Source organism: Leptodactylus fuscus, chromosome 8, assembly GCF_031893055.1.
Source record: "Leptodactylus fuscus isolate aLepFus1 chromosome 8, aLepFus1.hap2, whole genome shotgun sequence".
Lineage (NCBI taxonomy): Eukaryota > Metazoa > Chordata > Amphibia > Anura > Leptodactylidae > Leptodactylus > Leptodactylus fuscus.
The window spans coordinates 27,911,907-27,932,234 of NC_134272.1; the positions used below are offsets into that span (position 1 = coordinate 27,911,907).

A 20,328-nucleotide genomic window follows, 5' to 3' on the forward strand; every position below is an offset into this window, starting at 1 on the left:
TCCCATAGAAATGAATGGAAGCACCTGTGACGCTGACTTTGCTGGCGGCCGGCGTCACAGGTGCTTCCATTCATTTCTATGGGAGCGTGCTATTCGGATCGGCTGATCCGAACAGTGTTCGCTCATCTCTAATTAAGACCTCATATGGCTCTGGGAGCGGAGAAATAAAAAAGTTATGGGGTTTAGAAGGAGGGGTGTCAAAAACGAAAATCAAAAAATGCCATCGGCGGGAAGGGGTTAAAGCGTCGCCAAAATCACAGAAATGCGCCAACCCATTTTGTGCATGCAAATTAAATAGGACTTTACATAAAAATGTTATTTTCCATCCCCCTATAAAAATTTTAGCAATCTATACGTTCATCTCTAGTGATAATCATTATCACTATTATTTTAGCGTGTAACGGACATCACTAGAGACGTATTTTACTGTAGAAAGCTCAGGTATAGACAGGACAGGGATTGGGTGAAATGTAAACTTTATTCATGACTTTGTGTCTATATTGTGTAAGTGTTTGGGGCGGCTTTTTTTGGCGCTGCGACCTGGACAATGGTAAACACTGCCTCAATATCGTGAATTGTTTTATTTGCGGACCCTCTATTTGTGGGTTCTGTCTTGTTGATTATTTTATCTTGTTTTTCTGTTTACTTTTGTTTTAAATAAAGAAATTAAAAAAAAAAAAATAGTGGGTACCACTCCCATAAGATCACTTTTTTGAGCTAATTTTTCAGCCTCACATTCATGTTGTCTCCTAGACACTAAACCTACAACATTTCTGAAAAGTCACCAGTCAAAAGGTTTGCAGAATGAAAACTACTTTTTAATTTTGTAAATACTCTGCAAAAAAACAACAAAAAACTAGGTGTTTGTGAAAAATATTTTGGCATGTTGTCACTGCCAAGTATACAGCATTGGGGTTCAGAAGTGGTTGGTTAGGAAATAGTCTGCCAAACAAACCAAAAATGTCCATAGAATTGATACTATCTGTTACTGTTACATTTCTAACACAAGGTGGCACTGTGGAAGTACATAAGTTTGGTCTCTGTGACTTGCCATACTAGTGCAGGGACTTCGCTACAGACACAAGGTAAACAAAACACTATAGTCATGAGTAATAATATGTGACATGTCAGATGCTTTCTTCTTCTCCTGCCATATACTGCGGTGACGTGCTGGCTGGATACACAGGGCATTGACTGTGCTGTCTCTTTCTGCATGTGCTGATTCTACATATGCTGTGATCTTACTTATGTAACGTGTCTCTGCAGCTGCACCTTGTCCTGATAGTATGATGTATGCTGGGACTTGTCATAAAAGAGTATTAGACCTTGCAGTGCTCCTAAAAGTATTGTTTTGGAACATACTGAGTTCCCATTTCGAAGGAAACAAGCATGCATTGCTTGTATTTTCGGCATAATGATGGACGCCATATATTATTTATTTTGTTTACTTATATAGCGCCATCATATTCCGCAGCGCTTTACAGACATTGTCAGTCACTGTCCCATATAGGGCTCACAATCTACATTCCCTATCAGTATGTCTATATACCTGTCACAGTGTTATATAACCACCGTGCTCATGTATACAGAGCCTAAATCCATATTTCAACTATAACAACTAAATTCTGAGAATACTAACTTGCACTTTTCTGTGCCGCGGTCCAACTTTCATTCATTGCAGTGCAAAAATTGCCATGCTGTGAGTTCAAAATCTGCAGCGTAGGATACTTTATGTTACTGCTGTGTTTCTGTGGATGAGGTTTCTTTAAAGGGATTCCATCATTAAAATCACATTTTTTCTCGTTCATGCGTAGGAATAGCCTTAAGAAAGGCTATTCTTCTCCTACTCGTAGATGTCTTCTCCGCGCTTCCGTTCGGTAGAAATCCCGGTTTCGAATGAGTTCTCTTGCAGCACTGAGGGCATCCCCAATGCCGTGAGAGAAATCTCCAGCGCCGCCTCCATCTTCTAGTACGGTTTTCATGTGTCTTCTTCCGGAGCTGGGTTCAAACTTCTAGGCCTCGGGCAGAGCAGTCTGCGCATGCCCGCGGCCACAAGAAAATGACCGCTTACACAGTAAGCTGTGTAAGCGGCCATTTTCTTGTGGCCTGTGCAGTCCATCAGTAATCTGAACCTGGAAAACCCCTTTAGGGGGCATTCACACAGGGCAAAATGGCTCGGATTCTGGCGCGGGATTGGCGCTAGAATCCGCATGGTTAAAAAGCCTCTCCATGGAACTCTATTGAGAGGCTTTTTTACCATGTGGATTCTGGCGCCAATCCCGTGCGGAGTCGCGCCAGAATCCGAGCCATTTTGTCCTGTGTGAATGCCCCCCAAGGCTAAAGCCCCACGGGCCGGAAACACCACACTAAAGCGCTGCAGGAACAACCGTGGCGTGAACGCATTGCAGTTCTTCCTGCAACGCTTTGAACGGAAAGTTTCGCAGAGTTTTCCTCCACAGACTTTCTGTTACAATTATATCTACGGGAAAGCCACCGGCGTATCCATAAATATAATTGACATGTGACAATTTACGCGTGTCCGTGCTGCGATTTTTTCCAAAAAGTGGGCATGGGATTCACATGAATCCCATCCACTTTGCAAGTACTATAAAACACCGCGATTTTTCCAACAGCGTTTTTACAGGCAAATTGCGGTGTTTCTGGCCCGTGGGGTCCCGGCCTTAATCTGGAATTTGCATTAAGGTTGGGGTCTGAACTAATTTGTGCAGTCTGATCTGAGGTCTGAATTTCGTATATCTTATGGGTGTGAGGGGACTGGTTTTTGTTTTGAAGCCTCCCATGCCCCTATTCTGAATTGCTATTTTTATGTGGCTGTCTCTGCCGTTCTTATCTCTCCAGAGCACAATGGCTAGCAAGCTTGGAAAGCGTTTAGTCGCCTGCCTGTTAAATGTTTCCGAGGCCAGGAATAAAGATAATATTGAGAGAATTGCAAGAGCGGCTTTATTTAGTAGCTGTGGTAAGTATGGCAGCCTCATGTATCATATAGCCACAGCCAAGTTAAAAGATTGGGATTTCTTAGATTTCCTGCATGTTACTGTTAGACCCCATGCACATAACCGAGTATGCCTCCAAGGATGCTGATTTTGCAGCGGAATGCAGTCTGATGATACTTGGAGTGATATCCCAGTGTCACCCAAGAGCAGTATGTGATGCACTTACCTCTATGGGGGCTTCCGATATCTGAAAATCATAGTATCCATAACTTTATAGGGATTTTCCAGGAATTACTGAGATGATAGGAAAGGTCACCAATTAGTTGGGTCTGGCATCTTACTATCTATATAAAGCCTGGAAAACCCCTTTAAGTACAATTAAAAAATGTATCCAGACTTAAAGCTGTTACATGTACCATATGCAGTGGAGTAGCTACAGGGGTGACAGTGGTAACAGCTGAGAGTTTGCCCCTATTCCAGGGGGCCTATAGTGAGGTCCGCTCGCCCCCTCACTGTATGATAAAGTAGCTTTAACAGCATCATGTGTCTGCATTGCTAAACAGACTGCAATACTCATTTATGTAGCTCAGTTTTGAGTTTATCCTGCATGGCTTAAAAAAAAAATCAAAATGCAAATACACAAATCACTGTTTTGTAGTTACCGTATATACTCGAGTATAAGCCGAATTTTTCAGCACAGTTTTTGTACTGAAAAAGCCCACCTCGGCTTATACTCGAGTCAGCAAAAAAAAAAAATATTATTATTTATTTATTTTTTTTGGAGGTGGGGTGGGGGTCTATGATCAGCTGCAATATCAATGTATAGAATCTCCCATAAAATAGTGGGGAAAAAAATAAGCTTTAAAAAAATAAAAGTTGTAAATCCCTCCTTTCCCTAGAATACATATAAAAGTAGAAAATGACTGTGAAACACATACACATTAGGTATCCCTGTGTCTGAAAGTGCCCGGTCTACTGTATATAGGGGATCTGCAGTGCTCCTGTTCCGTTAGGAAGGGGTTAATAGGAGCACTGCAGATACCCTATATTCAGCCAGACTGAATTCCAAGTGTGGGAAAAAAACTCAGTCCTCAAGCTCAGGGAAGGGGCAGACAGACAACCAAAACACTCCCTCCCCTTCCCCAGCAACTACTGCACCCAAAACTCAGACCATTTTAATTTTTGAAATTTTCCAGTAGCTGCTGCATTTCCCCACTCGGCTTATACTCGAATCAATAAGTTTTCCCAGTTCTTTGTGGAAAAATTAGGGGCCTCGGCTTATATTCGGGTCGACTTATACTCGAGTATATACGGTAAGTAAAAATTGATCAAAAAGTCATACACTTCCCCAAACTGTAAGAATTAAAACCACAGTTTGCCCCCCCCAAAATGCCCTTACACAGTTCTGTAGACACAAATGTAGAAAAGTTATGGATGACAGAATATGGTGAAACAAAGAAAAAATTTTAATTTTTAAAAATAATTGTAGAAATTTAGTATTGCTGTAACCATACTGAGCCGCTGATTAAATGTCATGGGTCTACCCCAATTTCACAATTCCACCCGGTTAATAATTTTTTATAGCTTTTCATTACATGGAATACCGATTGGTACCATTAGAAAACACAACTTGTCCCACAAACGAACAAGCCCTTATATTGCGCTCTGAGCTGAAAATAAAAAGGTTAGATTTTTTTCAAAGAAGGGAGTAAAAAAGAAAAATGTAAAGAGGTTCAGACCACATGTTTCTGAAAAGCTGGGGGGTTTTGTTTCAAATTTTGCTTTTTTTAATTTTTTTTTAGTCAAAGCCAGGAATTGATGTAGCAGAAGGAGGAAGAGTAAAGCCGGGTTCAAACGGGGTTCTTTGGTCAGGATTTGGATGCGGAATCCGCGTCAAAATCCGACTGAAAAAACTGCCTCCCATTGAATTCAATGGGTTTCTTTTTCCGCAAGCGGTTTGTTCCCACTCACAGAAAAAAAGAAGCGAAGTGTCCTTTCTTGAGATGGATTCTACGGCACAAACACTCCCTCCCGACTGGCCCCATTCATTTGGACCTAGTGCGGAGCAGAATGCCGCGACTGGATACCGGTGCACTGTATGCTCTGCTCCGGCGTCCAGTCATGGCTAGCCGTTTTTTGGACCAGATTCTGAGGCGGCCTACGCGTCAAAATCCAGTTCAAAACCCCCCGTGTGAACCCACTCTTGGCTTAAAAAAAAAATTGACCTGACATTTTTCTGACGCATAAAATTTTTCGGTATGTGGATGCATTCACACGAAGTAATGCGGCACTGATTACTGCATGATAACTCGTGTAAGAATCAGCGCTGCAAAACAGAATTCCATTGACCTCAATGGGTTCTGTTTAGTGTGTGTAACTCTTGAAATCAATGGGAGGATTTTTAACCCATTGATTTCAATGTGTTAAGTGCACTAAACGGAACCCATTGAAGTCAATGTAATTCTGTTTTGCAGGGGGGCGTGACTAGCCGGCAAGGAGAGGAGACATGTCTGCCAGAGCTCCTGGCTTCTCACGTTTAATCTCCTCGGCATCCGTGGTTCTTACTGCCCAAAACCTTTCCCAAGCTCCTGGGGCTTCACCCTAGACCTCCGTGGATTGATCTAGGGTGCTATATCCATTATTTCCCGGCCAGACGGACTCCTCGTTATCTGCGGCCTACCTGCGCATCGGGACGCTCCGCCATCTTGCCTGCAGGGCCTTCCTCATTCCTGTGGTCGGCTGCGGCTGGTGCCTGGAGCGGTCGCTTTCCTCCCTGGTGGGGTGAGTGCCGAGCCTGCGATCCCCGTGTGCTGCCTCCGGTGCGCTCCTCCGGTCTCCTGTCGGGTGGCTATGGAGGTGCGGCCTGCCGCTGCACACACAGTGGCGGCGGCCATCTTGTGACAGGACACACGACGCTGCTTCTCCTCCTGCCCGACCTGCCTGCTGTGTTGCCTGCCGGTGTCCTGCTGAAGACGCTCTGCTGCCTGTGCCCCTGCGGTCCCTGGTGCTTGCTACTCATTCTCCTGCTGCCTGGAGCTGCTGCTTTTCATTTCTGCATTGCCAGTGAGTGAGCATCTGCTCCACCTGGAGCCTGTGCTTTTTCCCACCTGGAGCCTGTGCTTTTTCCCTGGAGGCCGCCATTTATTATAACCCTCTGCTCCCTGGACAATCTTTCTTGGCAGTGACCTTTTTGTTTCTAACTGGGGAGTTCAGGTGAGTGCTGAGCCCCTACACCACCATCAGGGGGGGCTCCTCACCTTTCTCCCGGACTGGACTTTGCATATTACCTGGCTTGCACCCTGCCTTTTTGGTTGAGCCCTTTGTGAGTGCCGAGCCCCTACTCCAACATCAGGGGGGGCTCCTCGCACTGGGCTCCCATGGAACTGTAATTGCCTGTGAGTCTTCGCTGCAGGCCACTTCTTACACCATGTTTGATTAAATCGTCAACAGTGTCACCTCTGGCGGCTCTCAGCTGATTGTTGGACTTCCTGCTGTACGACCCCCATGGTCCTGCCGGAATTTGCTGCTGTCTGACCTGCCACGCTGCTCTGCAAATTTTGTACCTGCCGCATCGATCTGCTCTCCTGTTCTATCCTCCTGAGTTGCGTCCCTGACCTTTCCTGCTGTTGCTACTATGCCTCGAAAGAAACCATCCTCCTCCAAAACTCCTAGGAAGCTTTCTGACTTTTTTTCGAGCAACATGTCGCACTCTTTACCTTCCTCACCGTCAGGTTCCCGCTCTCCAGCGAAGTCGCCTCCGCGGTCTGAATTGGTAGGTTCTCTACCTGGAGAAGACTCCCTCTCAGCTGAGCGTACTCCCCTGCTGGTCGATGGCGGTAAGAGAAGTTTTGTTGCGTCCCCTCAGGGTTCCCCAAATGGTAAGGAGCCGTTGTGTAAACGGGTCGTTGATGTCCCACCGGCCTCTGGTACTCTCTCTGATTTTGCTCACCCGGACATCTCTGATTTTCCAGCATCCTCAGACCCTGTAACGTGTGATACTTTGAAAGGGATGCTCATTCTTCTACAGGCGGGGATTAGCAAATCTGTCTCCTCTGCGGTGGGCAAACTGCGTCAGGACATCGACGCTTTAGGAGAGCGGACTGACCATCTTGAAAATAAAATGGAGGAATTTTCATCTGCCCATAATGAACTGGTTGATGCTCATAATACTCTTGAAGCGGAGGTCAGATGGCTTAAGATTAAGGCTGCTGACGCTGAGGATCGGTCTAGACGCAATAACATCAAGATCCGTGGGGTCCCTGAGGATGTGGCAACAGAGGACTTGGTGGCTTATGTTCAGCGTCTCTTTAAGAAGATTCTACCACGTCTTACTGAACTGGAGCTCACCCTGGATCGGACCCATCGTATTCCAAAAGCGAATTCTGCTCCAGTAGATGTCCCGAGGGATGTTTTAACAAGGGTCCACTTCTATCAGATTAAGGACTCAATCCTCGCGGAAGCCAGAAAATGTGGTACTTTACCGGCCCCGTTTGCATCAATATCTCTGTTCCCTGACTTATCTGCGGCCACTATGCAGGCTAGACGTGATCTGGCTCCTATTACCAAGATCCTCAGGGAACGGGGTATACGGTACCGCTGGGGCTTTCCTACCAAACTGCTGATACCCCGTAATGGGGTTTTCCATTCCGTCCCTGAAGTGGAGGCGGGCATGTCCCTCCTCCGTAAATGGAAACTTGGCCCTGCTGAATCTCACTCATCTGGTCCAGAATCCTCGGCGCGGCCCTCTCATCTTTCCAAGGAATGGACTGTGGTGGGCGGCCATAAGTGACTTCTTTGCCCGCTCCGGCGGATTGATTTACTTTGTCTAACGCTGATTTGAATTTCATGTTTGATTTAGGTGACCTGTGTGCCTTTCTAATACTCACCCTCAATGAGTGTTACTGACCTGTTCTTCTCCCCCCCCCAGCTGATTACTTTTGGTTATTCGGTGTTTTTTGACACTATGCTATTTTGTTTGCATTCTTTGCTCTTGTCTTATACCTGGAATGTTGTTTGGTTTTTATACCTGTTCATGTATACTTTATGCATTCTTGTTTGTTTGTATAGCCACCTGAGTCTTCTGCTATTTCTCTCTAGGTTGCTATTATGGTACTCCGTATATCCTCACTTAATGTTAGGGGTCTAAATAGCCCCTGTAAGCGGAGTTCTGTCTGGAGGGAGGCGCGTCGCCTCCGCTGCGATGTGCTTTTTCTCCAGGAGACTCACTTTCAGACTGGCAAGAGCCCTAAGTTCTCTAATCCCTCTTTTCCTCATATATATCAGGCTTCTTGTGATGCTAAGCGTAAGGGTGTTCTTATTGCTGTACGGGACTCAGTAGCTTTTTCCCTTGAATCTACTCTGCTTGATCCCAAAGGCCGATTTTTGGGGATTAATTGCCTTATTAATAATGTTAAATATACTTTGGTTACTGTTTATCTCCCGAATCGTTCCCAGGCTCAATATTGGAAATCTGTGCTTTCCAAGATCCGAACTTTTGCTACTGGTATGTTAATTATTGGGGGAGATTTTAACTGTTTAGTAGATAATTCCCTAGACTCTTCCAACCCTAAGAGGCGCTCCCCTATATTATCCTCCTCTTTGATTGATCAGGGCCTTTATGATGTCTGGCGTTGCCAACATGGCGGGGAACGAGATTATAGCTATTTCTCCTCTTCGTCCTCCTCCTATTCCCGTATTGATTTTTTTCTCACTGATAAAATTGGGCTGATGCAGACAGAATCTACGGATATTGGGCTGATCACCTGGACTGATCATGCTCCGGTGTCCCTCTCTCTGCGTGAGAAATTCTCCACTGCTATGCCTACCCAATGGCGTTTAAATGAATATATTTTAGATCACCCCTCCTATAGTGAGCACCTCTGTGAAGCCCTAAAAGAATATTTTTCCCTCAATTCCCCTTCCGTGTCAGACCCTCATGTGCTCTGGAATGCCCATAAGGCATATATGAGAGGGATACTTATTCAGGCCTGCGCGAGAGCTAAAAAAGAACGGGCTAGGGACATAGATGCTGCACTTCACTCCCTATCCTCCCTCTCCGCAATTAATAAACTTAGTCCCACCCCCATGGTCTCTGCGGAGATTAGGCAGTGCCAACTCCGATTGCAGGGCCTTCTGGCCTGCCAACAGGACTTAGCTTTTAAGCGTTTTCAGTGTCAGGCCTATGTGCATAATAGTAGGGCTAGTGCTTTTTTGGCTAAAAAGATTAAACAGTCGCGCCCTAAATCTCGTATTGCCTACCTTGTGGATGACTCAGGTACTAAAGTTATAGACCCCCGCCTCATTGCGGATCAGTTTCGCTTGTATTATAGGTCTCTGTATAATCTTAGAGATGATCCCCAGACGTACCAGCCATCCAAGGAGGACATAGATGAGTTTTTAGACTCTGTGGCCCTGCCTCGCCTTTCCCCGGAGCAATCTGCCTCCTTGGCCTCTCCCATCTCCTTGATTGAAGTCACGGCAGCTATAGCTTCGCTGAAACCACTGAAGTCTCCTGGTCCTGACGGTTTTTCGGGGATCTATTACAAGAAATTTGTGGATATTTTATCCCCTCATCTCTTGGCAGTGTTTAGAAAGGCGGCGGAGGAACAATGTTTCCCAGAGGAGATGTTGTCCGCTACCATTGTGACCCTCCCGAAACCTGGCAAATCTCCCACTGTTCCGGCTAATTTTAGACCCATTTCACTCCTTAATATTGATGTCAAATTGTATGCTAAAATTCTTGCCGAGAGATTACTCCGTCTTCTCCCCCAGCTGATTAAGCCTGACCAGGTGGGATTTGTGTTTGGTAGGCAGGCCCCGGATGGCACACGGAGGTTCATAGACCTCATCCAGAAAGCTGAAAAGGATGGTGCACCTTCTTTACTTTTAGCTCTGGATGCCGAAAAGGCTTTCGATAGGGTCCACTGGAATTATCTTGATAGTCTCTTAGATAAATTTGGTATGGGCCCTGTTTTTAAGTCTGCTATTTTGGCTCTTTACTCTCGGCCGTCGGCTCGTGTGCTGTCCTCGGGCTTTTTGTCTGAACCTTTTCGGATCTCGAATGGAACCCGCCAGGGCTGCCCTTTATCTCCCATTATTTTTGCGCTAGTGATGGAACCCCTGGCGGAGTCCATTCGGGTGGCTGAGGACATTGAGGGCATTACTGTGGGTCGCCGGCATCACAAATTTGGTCTATATGCTGATGATGTTATTCTGGCCTTGACCTCCCCCGACTCTTCTTTGAGTGCTGCTACTGCTGCCCTTGCAAGATTTGGTAGGGTTTCTTATTACAAAGTTAATTCTTCTAAGTCCCAGATTTTACCTATTGTTGTTACACCCTCATTGAAGCATGATCTTGGTGTCAAGTTCCCCTACCAATGGGATGATTCCCGTATTACGTACCTTGGCATTTCCCTGACAGCGCCTAGCTCTGATTTGTTTGCTGCCAATTATGTCCCCCTTCTGACTAAGATCTCCTCCCTCCTTTCTTCCTTTTCTCAACCGATGTTGTCCTGGGCTAGTAGAATAGCCATTGTTAAAATGATGGCGCTACCCCTTATTCTGTATACATTTCGTACAGTCGCCATTCCTCTCCCGGACTCGTATTTTCCCAAATTACAGTCTATTCTTTCTAAATTTATCTGGGAGGGTAAGAGGTCCAGGGTTCGATTTAAAGTGATGACTAGGCCTTGGTCTTACGGTGGGGCGGGTGTCCCAGATGTTAGGAAATACTACATGACATCCATCCTTGAACAACTCAAAGTTGGTTGGGACGACTCTTCTAAGTGGCGTTGGGCTGAGGTCGAGGAATGCTTGTTAGAGGCCCCACTTATGAGTATTTTGCGTCCTAAGGATCTGACCCCCATCAAGGTGCACCCCCCTTTATTGAGTCTTAGAGCATCCGTGATTGCCTGGCGTTATTATTTGTCGCATACCTCCAGGGAAGATTTGGTTCCTTTGTCGAAATTGCCCTTATTATATGTGACCGCTTTCCTTCCTCAGCTGAGCCTTCGAGGGTGGAGCTCTAGAGGCCTCTATAAGATTGCTCATCTGTTTTCCGACGAGGGGTTGAAACCGTTTTCTATGCTACAAGATGAGTTTCACCTTCCCAAAACCGACTTTTTTAAATATTTGCAATTACGTCACTTTTTTCATACTCATGACCCCTCGTGGCTGACCTTTCCCAGACTAGCTTTGAGAATGTGGAGTCGATCCTCACCGGCTAAAAGTGGATTGTCCACATTTTATACTTTCCTCTCTGTCCCTGCTGAGCAGGTCAAACCTCTCCATCTGCTTCGTTGGGAATCAGACCTTGCCAGATCCATTTCTTTGTCAGATTGGTATGCTGCAAATGGGTTTGTCAAACGAGTTTCTAAAGGTGCGGCCCACTGGGAAACAGCTCTGAAAATAGCGTTACGCTGGTATAGGACTCCAAGCCAATTAGCGCACATAGATCCCTCCTGCTCGAGTCTTTGCTGGCGGGGATGCGGTCACATAGGCTCCTTCATACATTTATGGTGGGAGTGCCCTCCAATTCTAGCGTTTTGGACGGCAGTATTTCAATTGATGTCTAGTATAACTGGCCTTATTATACACCCCTCCCCTGGCCTTGCTCTTTGTTTTTTGGATTCTGATCTTTTCCCCGTGGGGTCACAGGTTGTACTGGGGCAGATAGTGCTGGCAGCTCGGGCTATGATTGCTCGCCAGTGGAAGTCTGCTCTTTGCCTAACCGTAGCTGAGTTAATCCACCATGTTGACTTAGCATTTACTATGGAACGTATGCTGGCCAACAAAAACCATACATATGCTAATTTCCGTTTTAAGTGGTCCCTTTGGTCCTCTTTTATGGACACTAGGAATGCACCTCCTCCCTTACAGTCTTAGGTAGGCCTCGTTGGGATCCCTTATTTAATTCCTGACTACGGGTGGCTTCATTTTTGTTCCTGCTGTATTTCTGTTGTATAACCAGTACTATATTCAGGTATACTGTCTTTGAGCGTGTTTTGTTTTGTTTCTTTTGTTTTTTATTGTGTTACCCCTGTTCTCTTTTCTCCTTGTTTGTCCTCTTCTTGTGGTTCCCTTTTTTCCCCTCGGCTATAGTTTCTGTCTTTATTTGTTTTTCTAGTTACACCATGGTTCCTGGTATTTTGTTCTTTTTGGTGTATTTATGCCCTGAGACTTGAACGGCGTATTGATCTTATAGGCTGAAATGTGTATGTACGGCGCTCTGGTGTTTCTTGTTCTGTTTGTTTTAAATATTGTAATATTCTTTTTTCTCAATAAAAATCAAATTTAAAATAAGTAATTCTGTTTTGCAGCGCTGATTCTTACACAAGTTATCATGCAGTAATCAGTGCCGCATTACACTGTGTGAATGCACCCTGTGTTGGGAAAAGAGCACATGAAGTGCAAGTCACACACTGCAACTTATTTACTATAGCTTTCTGCCACTTTTCACATGGTAATGGTAATATGCCATATTGAGGAATATAAGCATGCTACTTTAAAATGGCTTACTAGTATACATACATACACTGGTGCACCAGTTTCAGTAAGGGCGGGTTCACATCTTCACCTGATCTCCGCTTTGTGGGTTTCTGTCTTCTGCCCGAGAAACTGGACAAGAGACGGAAACTCGGCAGTCAGTGTCCACTCGTGAGCGTCTTCTGCCTCTCCGCGTCGAAAACGTTTTTTTAACCGGACACAAAGTCAGACATGCAGGACTTTGTGTCCGGTTAAAAAAAGACGGAGACCAGAAAACGCTCACGGGCGGACACTGACTGCCAGGTTTCCAACTCCTGTCCAGTCTCTCGGGCAGAAGACAGAAACCCGCAAAGCGAAGACTGGGCATAGGTGTGAACCCGCACGAATATGGTCCATAGATAAGTCTGTCCTATAGGATATTAGGAAATGTTTTAAAATCCGAGGAAACCTGCAGGGAAAACATGGGACACTATAGACGTTTAAGGTTTTATGTCGCATTTCCAGTTCACATACGATTAAGAGTTTTGTGCAATGACCTCTGTCAAAGGAGTTTGCAAGCTGTTTCTATGTCTATAATGCAGCGGTCCAGAGTCATTATATAGAAAAAAATATGATATTTATTTCCTCTTTTCCTCCAGTGTGAACCAGGAATAATGACTTCCTTCCTCGCAAAGCGATTTCTCATTGCTATTGTGTTGAACTTTTGTATTGCCCATAAGTTTTTATGGGAGCCAGATTGACAGAATCATTGCCTCATCACTCACAAATTAGATCCTCTCATTTAGAACATAAAGAAACATCATAAAGAATATTTGCTGCAAAATGCCTCAGGCTCTTAATTTTTAGATTTTAACAATTTTTTTTTAATGGTGCAAATTCCTGCTCATTGGTGACAGACTGCTTTTTTTGCTGAGCTGGGGACTACAAAGAAACTTAGATGCTAATATGGCTGGTGTGGCATTTGGGTGTTAAAATACCCAAGTCTGGATCTTTTTTTTTCCCAAATGCAAGAGTATGTAGCGAATGGAGTGATATCGCCATAAATAAAAGTTGTAGCATGAAGAGCTTTGTTTATCCTTAGACAACCAAAATCTTTTATATCCAGACATTTTGATTCTGTAAATCGGCACGGTGAGTCCAGGAGTGTTGAGTTTAGATCTAGAAACAAATGTATCTGAATCTGCTTCAGTTCCCTCTAATACACTATAAACATTTTGAGGCTAGGGTCACACCTGAATCAGTAGACCCCATTATAGTCTATAGGGTCTGCGGGTAAGCACTGAATACTGAACCCCGTGGAGAAAAAAGTCCTCTGTAGCTTTGAGAGGCCAGCACAAATGGGAGACTAGCCTCAATGTAAGTTTTTTAGAGATATATTTATTGAAGGGATTGTCCAAGACCCATGTCTATTGGGTATTAGGTCATCAGTGTCTAATTGGGAGGGATCCAGCCAGGGGCATAACTACCGGAGTAGCAGTGGTAGCAGCTAGTACAGGGCCCGGGACATTAGGGGCCCAGTGACAACCTCTACTGTTGCGTTTTTTTTTTGTTTGTTTGTTTTTACTAGGCCGTAAGTAAGTGTTTTTTGGTTGGTATCCCCCCACCCTGGTTCTCCGATTATTATACTTTGGGGTCTGAAACCCCCCCCAGAGTATAATAATTGTTCATGGGGTGCACACAATGGGGAATAATACTGTGTGCGGGAGCCACCTAGGGGCATAATACTGTGTGCAGGGGCCACTATGGGGCATAATCCTGTGTGCAGCGCCCACTATGGGGAATAGTACTGTGTATAGGAGCCACTATGGGGAATAATATTGTGTGCAGGGGCCACTATGGGGCATAATACTGTGTGCAGGGTCCACTATGGGGCATAATACTGTGTGCAGGGGCCACTATGGGGCATAATACTGTGTTCAGGGGCCACTATGGGGCATAATACTGTGTGCAGGGGCCACTATGGGGCATAATCCTGTGTGCAGGGTCCACTATGGGGCATAATACTGTGTGCAGGGGCCACTATGGGGCATAATACTGTGTGCAGGGGCCACTATGGGGGATAATACTGTGTGCAGGGGCCACTATGGAGAATAGTACTGTGTATAGGGGCCACTGTGGGTTATAATAGTGTGTAGGAGCCACTATGGGGCATAATACTGTGTGCAGTGTCCACTATGGGGCATAATAATGCACGGAATGCGGGGGAAGGGGGGGGTCTGTCGGGGTCTTCGGCGTCGGTCGGGGGGCCCCCATGTCAAAAGTTCGCCACGGGGCCCCGCCATTTCTAGTTACGCCACTGGGTCCAGCACCAATCAGCTGATCTGACTGTTAGGAGCTGTATACAGGGTATTTGGCTTCAAGAATCTCTGCTCCTGTTCAACGAGCTAATATCAGAAATTGAAGTAACTAGAAGACAACAGAAAGCAGTAGAACAAGCTATTTAAAACATACACAGCACTGAGAGATAGTTCTCAGGCACCCAAATACCTTTACCAGCGCCTGCCGCACAGCCAGATGGACTTATCTGTTATCACTATAGAAACTGGTATAAGAAATAAACGCACCACAATCTGAAGACAAATCAGAATAGGTGAGTGAACAGGTCCAAGGCAAAAATCAGCCTGAGAGGTAACATCAGAGTCAAAATCAGGAGACAAGCGAGTTTCCTGTAACAAGCCAAAGGTCAATATAGAGTTACATGCATGTGCGGTATCTGCATGGCATAGTACTCTGAAAATACAGTTTATTTACATCAGGGTGATTGTAGTGACTCATTCCAGGTACTCCGGTTTCCTCCCATACTCCAAAGACATACTGATAGGGAGTGTAGATCGGGAGCCTTAGGGTGCATGCACACTACGTAACGCCGGGCGTGTATGAGAGCCGTACACGCCGGCATTACGGCAGACTGCCGAACACTTCCCATTCACTTCAATGGGAGCGCTCGTAACAGCGGCATTTACGAGCGCTCCCATTGAAGTGAATGGGAAGTGTTCGGCAGCCCTGCTGTAATGCCGGCATGTACGGCTCTCATACACGCCCGGCGTTACGTAGTGTGCATGCACCCTTAGGGTGCATTCACACTACGTTTCCTGAAGCTTATTCTGAACGTAAAACACGTTCAGAACCAGCGGCGTATAAAGCAGCTCCATTCATTTCTATGGGAGCCGGCATACGAGCGCTCCCCATAGAAATGAATGGGCTACTTCTTTCACTGCGAGCAGTCCCATTGAAGTGAATGGGAAGTGCCGGCGTATACGGTAAGCTCTGCTCATGCCGAGCCGTATACGCTAGCACATCCCATTCACTTCAATGGGACTGCTCGCAGTGAAAGAAGTAGCCCATTCATTTCTATGGGGAGCGCTCGTATGCCGGCTCCCATAGAAATGAATGGAACTGCTTTATACGCCGCTGATTCTGAATGTGTTTTACGTTCAGAATAAGCTGGCGATTACGTAGTGTGAATGCACCCTTAGGGTTAAATATACTAGTTCTGTTATTCAGTAGATATAGTGCCTAAAACCACCTCAAAATTCATGAATTACATGTATATTTTAAAATAGTTTTTAAAAAAAACATCTAGTTCAGCCCCCTCCCCCCCCCCAAACAATTGGATACAGCTGTAGAAAAATTAAAAAGTAAGGGCTCTTGAAATGCAGCAATACACTTTTTTTTTCCACAAAATGTTCTATTATAGTGTAAAAGTAGTAAATGATAAAAGAAAACTATCCATAATAGGTATCGCTCTTACCATATGGACCCCAAAAATTAAGGTAACTCGTTATTTGTGCCACATGGTGAATATCACAAAACTTAATATACAAAAAATCTCTAGTGGAATTGCTGTGTTTCTCCCGTTCCCTAGAAAGAGATGTTGAAAGCTATACACAGTCCAGTCACATTAATGTGATCACCTGTCAAACTCCAGAATAAGCACCTTTGGCAGAGCGGACCGCTGCGAGACGTGCAGGAAGAGCGGGGATGTTGTGATGATGTCACTGGGATGTTGAGCCATGCCAACTCCAGTGCAGTGGCCAGCTGTGCTAGGTTACGCGGTTGAGCATCTGGGTGTGAACAACCCGATCCAGGTGGTCCCACAGATTCTCGATTGGGTTCAAGTCCGGGGAATTTGCTGGCCAAGGGAGTACGGTAAACTCATCCTGGTGCTCCTCGAACCACGCACGTACACTGCGAGCTTTATGTCACGTCGCATTGTCCTGCTGGTAGATGCCATCATCCTGAGGAAAAACATTTCGCATGTAGGGGTGAACATGGTCCACAAGGATAGATGCATACTTATGTTGATCCATCGTGCCTTCCACAATGATGAGTGCACCCAGATGGCTGATGACACGTGCCTTCTGCGATTGGTTATTTAACGTTGACGTCAAAAGTAGCGGTGGTCACATTAATATGACTGGACTGTGTAATACGTTATCCAAAAATACATGTCATCCTACTAGAAAAATTAGGACTCTATGGAACTCAGCAACCCGAAGTCAAGAGAACATGTTGTTATAAATGGGCTCTATAATTGGGAAAAGTCATTTTTAACTAATCACATACTTGCATAGGCTTTAGAAAGGCTATTCCACACCTACCTATAGTATGTAGATTGCCTCAGTGATTTTGAATAAGTCCATATTTATTCATATGCTAATGAGCTTCCAGCCAGCACAGGAAGTTCCCAGCAGCACTCGTCTCTTCTATTATCTCCTATCTGTGTGTGCAAACAGGAAGTCAGCAGCAGCAGCCTGTGTTGTATACATACATAGGAAAGAATAGCAAAGAGGGTGCATGATGGTGCACCAATAGTCTAATTAGCATATCAATAAAAACTGACTTATTCAAAAACTACTGAGGCAATTTACATACTAAAGGTAGGTGTGGAATAGCCTTTCTAAAGGCTATGTAAGGATGTGATTACCGGTAGTTAAAAATGACTTTTCCCAATGATAGAGCCCCTTTATTGCTAAAATAGGTTTGTTCCTTAAGATGTTAAAATCTTATCAGGCTGTGGGCATGTTGTCTTTTCCTTTCCAGGCGTGTCATCGACATGACATTTCTGCTTATATAATGTGGGTTTGGATACAGACCGTATATACAACGTTGCTTAGACTACATTAGTGAGCAGCGTACAAAGAATGTTACCCAAGGAATAATGGCACTGGACAACACTGCAAATGTGTCTGGTTGGCAGCAGAAAACACCTCGGGTATCCGACAACACGCCATATTATTCATTACACTTTGTAGTTTACTTAACACAACTTGACTGCCTGGCAAATCAGTGGAGGCCAATCTTTTATTTCCTTGGCTCCTTAGTGGTTTTATGGGATTAGGTTATCAGCCTAGTGATTAAGCGATTGCACCCAGCAATCTGCCAGCCGTGTGCTGGTGGGATACCCTGGGCCTTAGATAAACGCTTTGCAGTCCTATTAGTGGCTTTGGTTCAAGTGAAATTACAGCTATTATACTCCATTACGCAGACAAAACAATTTACTTCTGCAGAGGATCACGCTGACAGCAAATTCCGCCTGCAGTTATTCTATTCATTCTTCTTCTCCTTCCTGGATGGAACCTGAAGAAATTGTCAGAAAATGTGTTTTCTTTTCTTAGAATTACTCTGAGCACATCATAAACTGAAGTCATGTGGTTCGTGCGTATGTACATTGGTCCTTAGTGTTTTTGGTGGGCAGGCTATCTTCTTTTTTTACGTAGTTTTATAAAATATATCCAAAACAGGTTGTTAGTAGGGGTAGTATCATATAGTGGTCAATAAGGTAGATTGTCGCACTGTTGACTGGATTGCATCTTATACGTGGCAGGTCTAGAGGGTTTTTAACCATATTCTAGATTTTTGCGTCTGTGAATAAGAATTCATGGATTCCCGTTTACACATATAAGTAGTGACCACTTTTTTCCCCTGTGCTACAAGTTGTATATGTTACCGTATTTTATAGCAGTCTTCTAGGCCTTGTCCATCTGTTCACGTACTGACATTCCTTAAAACCTCATGACTCTATACACATAGCATTTATGGTACGAATGGCATGAATATTTGGGGGATAATGCTTGTCTTGTCTAGTGGCACCTATTGGGAGGAACTACCATATATAAGTCAATGTTTGACCCTTCAATAGGCCTTGCAAGGATGATTAATCATGTTAAAGGGTACTGTACTGTAGAACATTGACCTATAGGGCACCTACCCACAATAAGTAACACTTGAAAGACAACTTACCTTCATTCTGCATGAAGCATTTTCTGATACATATGCCGCATTGCAAACTTAAAGGGGTTGTCCCATCTCAAGGATCCTATCTATATTGGTAGCTTATGTAAATTGAAGACTTTTCCTAAATATATTGTTTTAGAGATGCTGCTCTGTTTGCCTGCTATGTGAACTTATTCCTTCCATTGTTTAGACAGCGTTTCCATAAACACGACCTGTGAGACAAGTGACATCACTCACTGCTCTCACTGTTAGCTACACTTCTACAGGACAATCAGTTGAGCTAATTCCAGTTTGCTGATAAAGCCAAGTCTGTTATCTGTCTATGTAAACACACAGATAATACTGAGGCCATTCTCTACAAGGAATACATGTGCTTATTATTTGATATGCATAAGTATTGTGATACTTCATAGTGTCCCGTTCAGATGAAAAACAGGTCTGGGGGTTTGTTGCTGAAATTAACTTAGATGAAATCTGACACCATATGAAATTGAAATGATAAAAGTACAGTAGGGCTCAAAAAAGCCTATAGGTGCCCCGTTACTACACTATGGCTGTGTGCATGAGGCCTAAGGCAGTCCACTCACAATAGGTTCCCCAGCGTCTCCAGGGCCACAGAGCAAGAACACTCCAAGGTAGGGGCTAGGTAGCATGCTGATACTAAAAAACCATTGTGTCAGTGCAGTTTTAGGAATTTGTGAATGGTAGGCAGGTAATATTGCATTTAGCTGTATAGTGTGCCCTCTGAATGAATTCTATTGATGGGCCTTAGGCACCGCAGTCCGACACTACTTCAGTAGGAGAATGAATGACTTACAGACGCTTGACACTGCTTATCTCCAGGGAAAACAATAGAAAACAGCCCATTTAGATTGGCAAAGCTCCAACAACAAACATCTAATGTGAATGAAATGTATGAAAATATGTATCTGCTTCCTCGTCCTAGGACTTGTGTATATTCAGCATAGGTCTATGAGCTCCATTTCCAAATGCCTTTTTCGCATTGTGCCTAATGTGTCTGTTAGGGGGCATTCACACAATGTAACACGGTGTTGATTCTGACACGTAAACTTGTGTCAGAATCAGCGCTGCAAAACAGAATCCCATTGACTTCAATAGGTTCCGTTTAGCGCGTAACACATTGAAATCAATGGGTTAAAAAGCCTCCCATTGATTTCAATGTGTTACGCGCGCTAAACGGAACCCATTGAAGTCAATGGGATTCTGTTTTGCAGCGCTGATTCTGACACGAGTTTACATGTCAGAATCAACGCCGTGTTACATCGTGTGAATCTCCCTAAGACATATGAGTCAAGTAAGCTTATGTGAGCATATGTGAAACTGACCCTTGGACCTCCATACACCTGATGAATCCAAAAAAAAAACCCATTGGGGTTTCCATTTAATAATGCAGTTGCTAGTCCAGTGGTGTCCAGTCCATATATATATATATATATATATATATATATATATATATATATGTATTATACTATACAGTATATATTTCTTTACATGGGCTTCTATAGGAAAGGGATGTTACTCAGAAACATCAGCAATATGGTTTATGTATTTACCATATTCTCACAACTGTTGACAAATGGAAAGATTGAGAAACCGTCCAATTTTTTCACATCCGTTTTGCATTTGCGGGGCA

General features: G+C 44.4%; 1 protein-coding gene across 2 annotated transcripts in view; it reads left to right on the plus strand.

Moving 5' to 3' along the window:
- The first annotated feature begins 2,860 nt into the window (after window positions 1-2,860).
- Window positions 2,861-20,328, plus strand: part of FTCDNL1 (formiminotransferase cyclodeaminase N-terminal like) — a 38,515-nt gene continuing 21,047 nt past the window's right edge. For both annotated transcript variants that reach the window (XM_075284994.1, XM_075284995.1), the window contains exon 1: window positions 2,861-2,977. In XM_075284994.1, coding sequence (XP_075141095.1) covers window positions 2,866-2,977 — 112 coding nt within the window. In that variant the 5' untranslated portion in view covers window positions 2,861-2,865. The remainder of the gene's footprint in view (window positions 2,978-20,328) is intronic.